This window comes from Panulirus ornatus, chromosome 24 (assembly GCF_036320965.1).
Source record: "Panulirus ornatus isolate Po-2019 chromosome 24, ASM3632096v1, whole genome shotgun sequence".
Taxonomy (NCBI): domain Eukaryota; kingdom Metazoa; phylum Arthropoda; class Malacostraca; order Decapoda; family Palinuridae; genus Panulirus; species Panulirus ornatus.
Genome location: NC_092247.1, coordinates 13,371,096 through 13,385,865, shown reverse-complemented (window position 1 = coordinate 13,385,865; position 14,770 = coordinate 13,371,096). Strand labels below are relative to the sequence as shown.

Sequence of the window (14,770 nt, the reverse complement as noted above, 5' to 3'; positions counted from 1 at the left end):
CTGTATACTCTTACTACACTAATCCATGGGTCCTTGCTTTGTATTTCAATGGTACATATGTTTAAAGTAAGGCATACAGTGAATTTATCAATGATAATATTACGGCCAGGTATTTAGAATTAGTTGTTGTAGCTGGCGGCCTTCTGTAACCAGAAGCAGCAGCCTCTCGATTGAAAGAATTAATTGAAGATCTGGTGAATGTGAGCGACACTGAACAAAGTCATGTTACCGGAGATACGTACTGAGGAGGAAGAAAGGAGCTCTCAATGCGATGAAAAATGAAGTGGTGAGGGTGACAAAATACCAGTAGATACAAGTAAAGCCGCTGGTCCAAATGAAAAAAAGACGCATACACATGCTCAACACTGCATGTAAAGGACACCCTCATTATTATCATTATTGTTATTATTATTTTGATTAATATTAGCATTATTATAGTACTTAATCGCTGTTTCCCGTGTCAGCGAGGTAGCGCAAGAAACAGACGAAGAATGCCCCAACCACCCACACACGCACACACACACACACACACACACACACACATATATATTTATAACATAAACGCCCATACATGCACATATGCATATACATTTCAACGTATACATATACATACACAGACATATACATATGTACACGTACATATTCATACTTGCTGCCTTCATCCATTTTCGTCGCCATCCCGCCACACAGGACATAGCACCCCCTTCCATCTCCCAGTCATTTGTACTACTTCCATACAAAAATCGTCCAAACGCCTCTCTCTTCTCTTTCACTAACAACTTTATACCACTCACTACCCTTTCTGATCTGCCCATCTCCTTCTTTTCTCTTGCCACATGCATCTTTTGCGCAACCCATCACTGCTTTCCTAAATACATCCCATTCCTCCGCCACTCCCCTCGCGTCTTTTGTTCTCACCTTTTGCCATTCTGCACTCAATCTCTCCTGGTACTTCCTTACGTAACAAGTCTCCTTTTCAAGCACACTTACTCTCACCACTCTCTTCTCAGCATTCTCTCTTCTTTTCTGAACACCTCTACAAATCTTCACCTTCGCCTCCACAAGATAGTGATCAGATAAGCCTCCAGCTGCCCCTTTCAGCACATTGATATCTAAAAGGCTTTCTTTTACACGTCTATTAATTAACACGTAACCCAATAATGTTTTTTTTTACCATCTCAACGTATACATACATATACATACACAGATATATGCATATATACACATGTACATATTCATACTTGCTGCCTTCATTCATCTCGTCGTCACCCCACCACACATGAAATAGCATTCTTCCACCCACCCCCCCTCCCCCTCCTACAAGGTAGCGCCAGGAAAAGACAAAAAAGCCACAGTCGTTCACACTCAGTCACTAGCTGTCATGCGTAATGCACCGAAACCACAGCTTCCTTTCCACATCTAGGCCCCGCAGACCTTTCCATGATTTACCCCAGACGCTTCACATGCCCTTGTTCAGTCCATTGACAGCACGTCGACCCCGGTATAACACATCGTGCCAATTCATTCTATTCCTTGCACGCCTTTCATCCTCCTGTATGTTCAGGCTCCGATCACTCAAAATCTTTTTCAATCCATCCTTCCACCTCCAGTTTGGTCTCCCGCTTCTTCTTCTCCCCTCCATCTGTGATACATATATCCTCTTTGTCAATTTTTCCTCATTCTCTCCGTGTCACACCCTCTTCTGCTCTCTCAACCTCTTTCTGTGTATTACCACACATCTCTTACTCCCTCATTACTTACTCGATCAAATCACCTCACACCACATATTGTCCTTGAACATTTTGTTTCCCACACATCCACCCTCCTCCGACACAACCCTTTCTATAGCTCATGCCTGGCAACCATATAACATTGTTTGGAACAACTTTTCCTTTAAACATACACATTTTTGCTCTCCGAGATAACGTTCTCGCCTTCCACACATTCTTCAGCGCTCCCAGAACCTTTGCCCCTCCCTGACCCTGTGACACACTTCCGCTACCATGTCTATCTGCTGCTAAGTCCACTCCCAGATATCTTAAACACTTCACTTCCTTAAGTTTTTCTCCATTCAAACTTATCTCCCAATTAACCCTACTGAACCTAATAACATTGCTCTTATTCCCATTTACTTTCAACTTTCTTTCACACACTTTACCAAACTCAGTCACCAACCTCAGCAGTTTCTCTCCCGAATCAACCTCCAGCGCTATATCATCAGCGAACAGCAACCTGACTCACTTCCCAACCCCTCTCATCCAGAACAGACTACATACTTGCCCCTCTCTCCAAGACTCTTGCATTCACATCCCTAACCACCCCATCCATAAACAAATTAAACAACCATGGAGACATCACGCACCCCTGCTGCAAACCAACATTCACTGGGAACCAGTCACTTTCCTCTCTCCCTACTCGTGCACATACCTTACACTGGATAACGCTATCTTAAAGTTATGGGATGAAATTAAACACCAGGGTTAAAACTGCAAATAATACAAGGAACAAAGAGTACACGATAACAAAAGCACATCAATCGGGCACAAATTTTTTCGTTAACACTTAACATTCAACATTCCATATTCCAGGTAAGATCTTAAACCAGATCTCTTTGCTTTATATCAGTTCGGATATAGAAACATGATACACTTATTCGATGGGTAATTCTATGACACGTTACAATACATAATGGTCGCAGTTGGCCATAGTGGGCAGTGGTGGCTACTGGGAAATCTACATTACCTGCCGGTCACGTCATGCCTGACGGAATCATGGCCAAGCTGTCGTCAGGGACTTTATTTGGAGGAGCAGCCAGCCGGGAGCGGCCAGCCGGGAGCAGCCAGCCGGGAGCGGCCAGCCGGGAGCAGCCAGCCGGGAGCAGCCAGCCGGGAGCAGCCAGCCGGGAGCGGCCAGCCGGGAGCAGCCAGCCGGGAGCGGCCAGCCCCGCAATGACCTGCCAACCTCGATTACGATAGGGAGGAATGACCACAATTACTCATGATTGGTCAACAGACTGATTGTCACGCCCTCATCCCGACTGTGATTGGCTGGAGGCCAAAGGTCCGCCCCTCATACTGTTTAAGGTCCAGCCCTGCATCTCTGACGACGCGACATGGATAAAGGGGCGACCTTTCCCAGGCATGACCTCTTGGCTGACTCCGGGTCACTTGACAACGTTACCTGAGGAATGATTAGCGGGCCGATACGACATGCACAGCTAATAGACTATTTGGCGTGGGGGTGTGAAACACGCAGGTTCGTAACACCCCCCCCCCCACCTCAAAGGAGAAAATTCCTAGGAGAGTAATTTTCTTAAGAGCTGTACAGGGTAGAAGAGTCAGGCATTAGGTCATTTAATAGAATTGTGAAAGGTAGCGGTGTAAGTATGAAAGTGAAGAGAGGATTAAGGGGTGTGGCAGGGGGAGGGCTTGAAGGTGAGTCAGTTGTTTGCTGATGACTCGACTGGTGGCATATTTGAGTGTGAAACTGCTGTAGTTTGTGTCTTTGGGAAAGTATGAAAGGATAAAGTTGTGAGTAGATGCAAACAAAAGTTAGATTGCTATATAAGTTTATCAGTGTAGGGTCATGTTAGTAGGTGTGGGAGAACCATGGAAGTGGAGATGAGTCTTAGGGTGGGTGAGGGGGTGAAGGTTTTGAGAGCAATGAGGAATGTGTGGAAAGAGAGGTCATTATCTGGGAGGGTGAAGATGGATATGTTTCAAGGCATAGTAGTCCCGATGGTGTAGTAAGTATGTGAGGTCATGGGCTGTTGATGAAAATGTATGGAAAAGACTGAATGAGTTGGAGATGACATATATGAGAACGATATGTGGTGTGAGTAGGCTTGATTAAGTAATGATAGGGTGAGAGAGAGAGGTATTGTAATAAGAAGAGTATGGATAAGAGAGCTGAAGAGTGTGTGTTGAAATGGTTTGAATATAGTGAGAGAATAAGTGATGAAAGGTTGACAAATAGGGTGCATGTGTCATAAGCTTAAGGAACAAGATGAAGCAGACTGAGTTAGAAATTGAAGGATGAAGTTCAAAAGATTTTGAACGCTTAGGGCTTTAACATGCAGGTGATTGAAAGGTATGCAAGGGATAGAGCGAATTGGAGCATTGTGGTATCCTGCAGGTAATATGAAACAGCTGCTGGAAACCATGAATAGGTCTGTGGGGCTGTTTTTAATGCATTACATGTAAAAGCCAGAGAATGAATGTGAATGAATGAGACCTTTTCTTTGCTGTTCCTGGTACTGCCTTGCTGAAGTGGGCAATAGCGAATCAGTATTAAAGAGATTTTTTCTAACATTGTTAAGTCTTTTTACAGAACATTAAAAAGAACAGATATTTGGTACTAGGTCTGTTTAGTCTTAGTATAAAACATGGAAAAATATGGGTATTTGCAACTGGATCTCTGACATAAAAATATGAAAGTAGTTGGAGCAACCTGGGGAAGTATTGCTTGTGTGCCATACATTTTATGAGAGAATTCATAGATATGATTCTAATATATATTTAGATATTTGATATCTAGAATGAGATATTTTTTTTCCAGCAATTAAAGAAACCCAGCTGGCGACCACCAAACTGGGCTTTTGGCCCTGCTTGGACATATCTTTACTCTACAATGGGTTATGCATCTTACTGCGTATGGGTGGAGTTAGAAAAGCCTGATATTCTGGCACTATGGAACCTTCCTCCACCCATCAAGCTGTTCTTCTTACAAATTTTGTTGAACTGGCTGTGGACACCTTTATTCTTTGGCTTGAAGCACATTACTTTGGTGAGTTTCTGTTTGATGTTCCTTAATTGTTTATTGAGTATTATAGGCCTGAGAACTGTGAGTTACTTGGAAGTTTTGCAGAGAGGCACATTGATATTATCAATGTTAAAGACTGACATGATTACATTAACAATTCGGTGAATGAAGCAGTTATTCTTCATGGTTCCGCTGAGGTGAACATGGCATATATATAGTGAGCCATCGTTAGTTAGCCATGTATAAATATCTATATTGATTTTTATGACTATGATTTTGTGTTGATACCTGTGTTCATAAATGATTGTTCTTGTAATGTTGTATGTATCATTTCATCACCATCACTTGGAGTTTGTTGAGATGCTTGTTTCCACTAGCTTGCAAATGTATGGAACTGTTATCAGTTTGTGAGAGTACTCTGTTTTTGCATTCTTTTTAACATGTGGTTGTATATAAAGAATTTCTCTGTAATATTGATATGCCTTATAGTAAATCTTACATCATCATCATTACAGCGAGTTTGAGATACATACTACCATTAGCACGTAGGGTGTTTGGGATGAAGAGGTATGCAAAGTGAGAAGAGTTATGGAAAGTGGTTTGGAAGAGAGAGAGGAGGTGATGAAAACATTGTGAAAGATAAAATCTGGCACGGGTGTTGGAGTGGATGGCATTGGAGTTAAATTCTTAAGAAATGGGGTGACTGTGTTATTGATTGGTTAGTTAGGATTTTCAGTATGTATGTGAATTATGGTGAGGTGCCTGAAGATTGGCAGAATTCATATTTAGTACAGTTGCATAAAGACAAGAGGGACAAAGGCTAATGCTCAAACTACAGAGACCTAAGTTTGTTGAGTGTACCTGATAAGTTGTATGGGAGAGTAGTAATTGAGAGTGTAGTGGCATGTTCATAACATCAGACTGGGGAGGAAAAATGTGGTTTCAGTATTTAGAGAGGATATGTGGATCAGGTGGCTGTTTTGAAGAATGTATGTGAGGAATGCTTCGAAACAAAAGGATTTGTATGTGGCATTTATGGATCTTGAGGAAGCACATGAAAAGGTTTATAGAGATGCCTTGTGGAAGGTCCTATAGATATATGGTGTAGGAAGAAAGGTTCTAAAAGCAGTGAGAAGTTTTTATAATGAGTGTAGGTCATGTGTGTGAGTAGGTAGAGAAGAGAGTGAGTGGTTCCAGGTAAAGTTTGGTCTGCAGTAGGGATGCGTGATGTCTCTGTGGCTGTTTGATTTGTTCATCCATGGATGGGATGGCGAGGGAGGTGGATACAAAGGTCTTGGAGAGAGGGACAGCAGTCTCGAGGGGGTAAGGGTGCATGGGAAGTGAGTCAGATGTTTGCTGATGACACAGAAATGATGGCAAATTAGAGTGAAAAGCAGCAAAATTTGGTGTTTGATTTTGGGAAATCTTGTGAAAAGAGGAAGTCCAAAGTAAATGTGAATGAAAGCAGTCCAGAGGGACAGGTTAGTTGGGATGTTCTTTTGATTGGAGAAAATTTGAAGAAAGTGGAGTATTTTAGATATCTGGGAGTGGACATAGCAGTGAATGGAACTCTGGAAGCAGAAGTGAGTCATAGGGTGGGTGAGAGGGTGAAAGTTCTGTTTACATTGAGAAATGTGTGGAAAGAGAGTTTGTTATCTGAGAGAGCAAAATTTGGTATTTTTGAAGGTATAGTAGTCCTAACAATGTTGTGTGTATGTGAGGCATGGGCTGTAGATGAGAATATGTGTCAGAAGGTGCATGTGCTGGAAATGAAATGTTTGAGGACAATATATTGTGAGGTAGTTTGATGAAGTAAGTGATAAGTGGATAAGAGAGAGGCAAGGTGATGAGAAGAGAGTGGTTGATAAAGCTAAAGAGGGTGTGGTGGAATGGTTTAGTCATATGGAGAGAATAGGTCAGGAGAGGTTGATAGAGAAGATCTTTGTGCAGAAGTGGAGCGGACAAGGACAAGATAAAGTTTTGTGGGGCCTAGATGTGGAGAGGGAGGTGTGGTTTTGGTGCATTACAAATGACAGCTAGAGACTGAGTGTGAACGAATGTGGCCTTTGTTGTCTTTTTCTAGCACTACCTTCCACAGAGCATCTCTATAAACTCTATCCTATGCCTTTTCCAGATCCATAAATGCTACATACAAATCCATTTGTTTTTTGAGGTATTTCTTACATACATTCTTCAAAGCAACCTGTAAGGATGGAGTGCAAAAGATTATGAGATCTTGGGGCTTAAATGTGCAGGAGGGTAAAAGATATGCATGTGATAAATTGAATTGGAGTAATGAGGTATATAGGGGTCGACTTGCTGTCAATAGAATGAACCTGGGCTTTTGAAGCAGCCTGTGAAATTATGGAAAGGTCTGTGGGTCTGTGATTGTGGATAGGGGGCTGTTTTTTTTCAGTTTATTACACATGACAGATAGAGAATGGATTTAAGTGAATGAAGTCTTTCTTTGTCCATTTCTTGTGATACCTCATGAGTGTGGGAAATAGAAAACGAGTTTTGGAGAAGGGCGAGTATGCAGTCTGTTGTGGATGAGAGGGTCTGGGAAGTGAGTCAGTTGTTCGTTGATGATCAGCTCTAGTGGCTGATTCTTGTGAGAAACTGCAGTGGTTGGTGACCGATTGTGGAAAAGTGTGTGAAAGGAGAAAGTTCAGAGTAAATATGAGTAAGAGCAAGGCTAGTAGGTTCAGTAGGGTTGAGGGACAAGTTAATTGGGCTGTAAGTTTGAATGGAGAAAAACTGGAGGAAGTGAAGTGTTTTAGGTATCTTGACTTAGCAGCGGATGGAACCATGGAAGTGGAAGTTAGTCACAGGGTGGGGGAGGGGGCAAAGGTTCTGGGAGTACTGAAGAATGTATGGAAGGAGAGAACATTATCTTGGAGAGCAAAAATGGATATGTTTGAGGGAATAGTGGTTCCACCAATGTTATATGGTTGTGAGGAATGTATAGATAGGGTTATATGGAGGAGGGTGGATGCGTTGGAAATGAAATGTTTGAGGACAATATGTGGTGTGAGGTGGTTTGATTAAGTAGTGTAAGGGTTAGAGAGATGTGTGGAAATAAAAAGAGTATGGTTGAAAGAGCAGAAGAGGGTGTATTAAATGGTTTGGACTTTACTCCCAAACCACTCTTCCCCTTTACCCTTGAGCTTTGTTTCACTCAGAGCCAGAACATCCAGGTTCCTTTCCTCAAACATACTACCTATCTCTTCTTTCTTCCCATCTTGGTTACGTCCACACACATTTAGACACCTCAGTCTGAGCCTTTGAGGAGGATGAGCACTCCCCGCTTGACTCCTGTTTTTCTTTTTAGAAATTGAAATACATGGAGGGAGGGTGTCCAGCTCCCCGCTCCCCGCTCCCGCCCCCTTTAGTCGCCTTGTACGACACGTGGAATACGTGGGAAGTTTTCTTTCTCCCCTAGCCCCAGGGATACCCAATTCTCATTAATCAAATGAAAAAATTCCTGCAAATTTTTCTGACAGGATCTTCCATTGCGGAAACCGTGCTGGTTGTCTGATATAATTTTGAGATCTAATATGTGACACTTTTATCTTATTATTTTTCCATTTTATCTAAGAGTGACGTTAGGCTAATTGGGCATATGCATACTTATTGATAGCTTGGTAGATGTTGAATGAAACTGAAATGCATTTCATTGCCTTCACAAGTTATTCTTAAAGGTATATTTCTTATTTTTCAGGCTTTTGCTGAGATACTTCTTCTGGATGTGGTAGTAGTAATGACAGTGATAGCTTTCTGGGAGGTTGACAGCATAGCAGGGATACTTCTAATACCTTATGTGGCATGGTTATCTCTTGCCACAGCTCTCACTTTCTCAATATGGATGGCAAATCCACAGTGGCGCTTTGGATATCAAACTTTGAAGATAGAATAATCGAGAGAAGTCCTATATCACTTTTTTTTCAGTCTTTCAGTTTCCTGAAAATCTTTTCATGCAGCTCAATAGACAAATTATATGTATCTTGTATATTTTTCAATTAAGACATTTAATGTTCCTCTGAAATGGTGGTGGGTTAGTTATTGTGTACACTGTACTATTCAGTTTTTCATCACATCAGTAGATGAGGATGTAATAGAGATAAGAGAGTGGCCTTTGGAGGGAAATAAACTAGATAGTATTGGACATTGAAACAAGGCAAAATGTTTGTTCCCATGGTAACATGAAAAATAAGTGAGATGATTGGTATGAACACAGGTGATCTGCAGGTTCTGAAGTAATGAATGTTCTTGATTAACTGAAAATGTTTCTTGGCAAGGTGTACTATGGTGTGTGTCACACCATGTGCCTAGAGATAGCATCTTTGAGAAACCTATAGCTGCCTGGGTATATATCGTCCATATGATGATGTATGTATTATGTGCATTGGGGTTTTTGGTGATATACATGTGGAAGGTTCCATAATCAAAGGTGTTACTTGCAACACAATGCAGTATATGATAATGCATGTGTCACCATTTATGTCACCATAAACACTATATACAAATATACCTCTATTTTATGTATGTCCCTCTGCATGCAAGATGTGAAATGTACACTATATTTGGTACGATACACCTTGCTAGGGGGACATATGAGGGTCCCATGGGATAACAACATAATTTGTTGAGAATGGGTAAGCCTAAGGTTCTATACTAACAGGGTGTAAGAAGGGAAATGGGGTTGGTATAATATGTTATGTGGGGGAGTTTTGTTACAGTTGATTCAGAAGTTGTTGAAGTTTAGGGTTATAGAGGTTGTGTGGTCATTGAACTGCTCTTGAATTCGCCTTCAAAGTTGTCATTGCATTTTAGTTCCTTTTGTTACATTTAGGGAAGACAGGAGGGGCCCCCTAAAGGGAGGGAATTAGTCAAGGGGGTGAATTAGTGATGAATGTGATAGATTTATGAATAGATTCATCTAGTCATTCAGATATCTATCAGTATTAGCTAAAGAGCTATTGCTTGGGAAGCACAACTCAGCAATGAGTCATAACATTAACACTTGCATGATAATCTTTAAGGAGTGATAAATTATGTTGACATTTCTTTCCCAGAATTCATGTGATACAAAGTCATCTCCTTAGAGTGTTTTGACCCTAAAGGGTTAGGTCAAAGGGATGTGCAGTTGTGCTCAAGGGTTGTACTGTCATACTCATTGGGTTAGCTAAGCATTGTTGTTTTCTGATTGCCAAAGTTGTATGGCTACGAGATGGCAAGTCCGTTCTTAGTCGCATGCCTCAACATTCAGAAATAAGAATTTCGAAATCGCTTAAATAAACTAATACATGACATCTGACATTTACTTCTGTAGGCACAGCATTGTGTCTATATTTTATAAACTCCTTTATTGAAAGAATGGATACTTGTGGACAGAAATTTTTATGTTATGGAACTGGTGGGACCGGCAACTGCTGAAAGAATATACAGAATTTTTTCTTTTTAGAACGTAGAAGGTAAAGGCTTATTTGGATTCACAAGGGTACTTTGTGCTTCTTCAGTCTATTTGCAGAGAATTATTTGATTAAGTCATTCTCGCAACATAATTGTTTTTTGAACTTCTTTTGCTTTTACTGAACATCTGCAGTTTCTGTTCAAATCACTTGTTTATGGTATGAAAAACATGGTCTTTATATTATATACAATCTTTCATCTTTTTTAAACACCAGAAAGTAACGAAAAATGTATGAGAAAAGTCAGTCTTATAGGGTAATAGAGGAGACTTAGGCCAATTTACTTATTTGATGGTTTATTTTCTTTAGCTTTTTTTTTGTGTAGGTTCACCCTATACTGGAAGCTTTGGGGTGGGGGGATGTGTGCCCAGGGGGGTACTTCAGCCTTGGAACTACTTATGATGGCATTGATTATGGAACACCACCCCATCTCTTGTAGTGAATGTTTGAAGATTTATTCTTCCATACAGCCAGTGTGGAGCACGTGGAGGGCACGTTGCACTTCAACTGTCTTCCATGGGTTCATGTGTGTGTCTTCGTCATGACTGAATATAAACAGTTTGCGTCATCAGGTCAGCCTTTGACCTGTTTCTGGAGACGTCTGTGTATATTTTGTGGTGGTCTTGAATAAATAGCTGAAGAAAATATGGTGTGCTAGACCCAGTAATTTGATACCCTCGATTGCCATGTAAGGTACTCTATTAGTGTCAACACATCTCAGTTTTCATTGAATATAAACAGATATGTAAGAAGCATTCTGATGACAATGGAGTATTTTCATTTATACGAATTTCAGCTTTTGGAAAGGAATGCACTTTTAATCCCTTATTGTTACAAATTCATAGAATACAAGCATGCTGTTAATCTATCATTTAGATGTCACAATAACGATAACAGCATTTACTTGGTACCTGTAATGTACAAAGTTGCACCTCTAGTTGTTAAGGTTGACCACCTACATTTATGTTGATAAGTCTTGTTTATAGATTTCCTATTTTATCGGCTTCATCTATACTGGAATATTCTACATTGCAGTGGATTAACTACTACAGGAAATACATCCCATTCCTCACCCAATTCCCCTAATGATATTTGCCCTCACCTTTTACCTTTCTACACTCAATCTCTCCTGGTACTTCCTCACACATGTGACCTTTCCAAGGTCACTTTCACCACTCTCTTCTCTCCAACATTCTCTCTTCTTTTTTGAAAACTTCTACAAATCTTCACCATCACCTCCAGCAGCAGATGCAGGGAGTTTTGGTCAGGGTGGTGTGTGAAGAAAGAGGGTCAGGGAGAATGGTTTGGTTAAGAGAGAAGAGTTGGTGAAAGCTTTGAAGAAGATGGAATCCGGCAAGGTGACAGGTTTGAGTGATATTGCAGTAGAATTTGTTAAAAAGGGGTGAATCCGGCAAGGTGACAGGTTTGAGTGATATTGGAGTAGAATTTATTAAAAAAGGGGGTGACTATGTTGATTGGTTGGTAAGGATATTCACTGTATGTGTGGATCATTGTGAAGTGCCTGAGGATTGGCAGAATGCATGCACAGTGCCATTGTTTAAGGGGAAAGGGGATATAGGTCGTTTTTCACACTACATAGGCATAAGTTTGTTGAGTACTCATGGGAAATTGTATGGGACGGTATTGATTGAGAGGATGAAGGCATGTACAGAGTATCAGAGTGGGGAAGAGCAGTGTGGTTTCAGAAATGATAGAAGATGTGTGGGTCAGGTATTTGCTTTGAAGAATGTGTGTGAAAAATACTTAGAAAAACAGATGGATTTGTATTTAGCATTTATGGATATGGAGAAGGCATATGATAGTGTTGATAGAGATGCTTTTATATTAAGGTCTTAAGAGTATATGGTATGGGAGGTAAGCTGTTAGAAGCAGTGAAATTTTGTTTTACCAAGGATGTAAGGCATGTGTAGGAGTAGGAAGAGAGGAGTGATTGGTTCCCAGTGAATGTTGGTAGGTGTGTGTAATGTTCCCATGATTGTTTAATTTGTTTATGGATTGGGTGGTTAGCGAGGTAAATGCAAGAGTTTAGAGAGAGGGGAGAGTATGCTGTCTGTTAGGGATGAGAGGGCCTGGGAAGTAAGTCAGTTGTTGTTTGCAGATGATACAGCTCTGGTGGCTGATTCGAGTGAGAAACTGCAGAAGTTGGTGACTGAGTTTGGAAAAGTGTGTGAAAGGAGAAAGCTGAGAGTAAATGTGAATAAGAGCAAGCTTATATGGATCAGTAGGGTTGAGGGACAAGTTACCTGGGATGTAAGTTTGAATAGAGAAAAATTGAAGTAAGTGAAGTTGTTTTGGATATTTGGTAGTAGGCTTAGAAGTCAATGGAACCATAGAAGCGAGAGTCACAGGGTGGGGGAGGGGGCGAAGATTCTGGGAGCGATGAAGAATGTGTGGAAGGAGAGAACGTTATCTCGGAGAGCAAAAGTGGGTATGTTTGAAGGAATAGTAGTTCCAACAATATAACGTGGTTGCGAGGCTTGGGCTATAGATAGGGTTGTACAGAGAATAGTGGATTTGTTGCAAATGAGGTGGTTTGATCAAGTAAGTAATAAAAGAGAGTTTGGAAATAAAAAGAGTGTGGTTAAGAGGACAGAAGAGGGTGTGTTGAAATGGTTAGGACACATGGAAAGAATGAGTGAGGAAGGAATGACAAAGAGGATATATGTGGAGGGAACAAGGAGAGGTGGGATACTAAATTGGAGGACAAAGGATGGAGTGAAAAAGATTTTGAGCAATCGGAGCCTGAACATACAGGAGGGTGAGAGGCATGCAAGGAATAGAATGAATTGGAACGATGTGGTATACCGGGTTGACATGCTGTTAATGGATTGAACCAGGACATGTGGAACGCCTGGGGCAAACCATGGAGAGGTCTGTAGTGCCTGGATGTGGATAGGGAGCTGCGGTGTCGTTGCATTATACATGACAGCTAAATCAGTAAAAGCCATGCAACTCCTCTGGTCTCATACTGAACATCTTTCTAATATGATCTTCAGGATAAAACCCAAACTATTAGCCTCTATGAAGTCGAATACCATGTTGATAATTTCCCTAACTTATAATTTGCCTTTTCTGCTAATCGGTGTTATATTATCTCTTCATCCAGTTCTGCTTTCCTTCTCTCGTATATACTGGACAAACAGGAGCTTCATACCAGTCTGAGGGTGTCCTTTCCATGCAGAATATGTTGAGGCCATTTTTGCTTTTTCATTTGGATTGGACCAGCTGCTTTAATGGTATCTACTGGTATTTTGTCACCCTCACCATTTCATTTTTCATCGCATTGAGAGCTCCTTTCTTTCTCCTCAGTACGTATCTCCGGTAACATGACTTTGTTCAGATTCTCTTCCATTTCCCCAGTCACTTCTGGTGGATCACCATTATCATCAGTGTCGCTCACATTTAGCAGATCTTCAATTAATTCTTTCAATCGAGAGTCTGCTGCTTCTGGTTACAGAAGACCGCCAGCTACAACAACTAATTCTAAATACCTGGCCGTAATATTATCATTGATAATTTCATCGTATGCCTTACTTTAAACATATGTACCATTGAAATACAAAGCAAGGACCCATGGATTAGTGTAGTAAGAGTAAACAGATAAAGACAACTTGTTACGTTTAATCAGTTTCAAGCCAAACCATTAATTCCTATTTATTAACGTACAGTCATCAGTTTCCTGACACAAGGAGAACCTTGAAACCTCGTGGACATACGAACACAAGGAGAACCTTGAAACCTCGTGGACATACGAACACAAGAGAACCTTGAAGCGTCGTGGACATACGGACACAAGGTGAACCTTAAAGACTCGTGGACATACGGACACAAGGTGAACCTTAAAGACTCGTGGACATACGAACACAAGGAGAACCTTGAAGCGTCGTGGACATACGGACACAAGGAGAACCTTGAAGCGTCGTGGACATACGAACACAAGGAGAACCTTGAAGCGTCGTGGACATACGAACACAAGGAGAACCTTGAAACCTCGTGGACATACGAACACAAGGAGAACCTTGAAGCGTCGTGGACATACGGACACAAGGAGAACCTTGAAACCTCGTGGACATACGGACACAAGGAGAACCTTGAAGCGTCGTGGACATACGTACACAAGGAGAACCTTGAAACCTCGTGGACATACGAACACAAGGAGAACCTTGAAGCGTCGTGGACATACGAACACAAGGAGAACCTTGAAGCGTCGTGGACATACGGACACAAGGAGAACCTTGAAGCGTCGTGGACATACGGACACAAGGAGAACCTTAAAGACTCGTGGACATACGGACACAAGGTGAACCTTAAAGACTCGTGGACATACGACACAAGGAGAACCTTGAAACCTCGTGGACATACGGACACAAGGAGAACCTTGAAGCGTCGTGGACATACGACACAAGGAGAACCTTGAAACCTCGTGGACATACGGACACAAGGAGAACCTTGAAACCTCGTGGACATACGAACACAAGGAGAACCTTGAAGCGTCGTGGACATACGGACACAAGGAG

At 41.4% G+C, this 14,770-nt stretch overlaps 1 protein-coding gene across 1 annotated transcript; it reads left to right on the top strand.

Annotated features, from left to right (window-relative positions):
* Positions 1-2,771: 2,771 nt before the first annotated feature.
* On the top strand, positions 2,772-10,877 carry Tspo (Translocator protein). Its single transcript, XM_071677232.1, has 3 exons — positions 2,772-2,945; positions 4,537-4,785; positions 8,483-10,877. Exons 1-3 carry the CDS (start codon positions 2,772-2,774, stop codon positions 8,675-8,677), a joined length of 618 nt encoding a protein of 205 aa, XP_071533333.1. The 3' UTR covers positions 8,678-10,877.
* Positions 10,878-14,770: the final 3,893 nt, after the last annotated feature.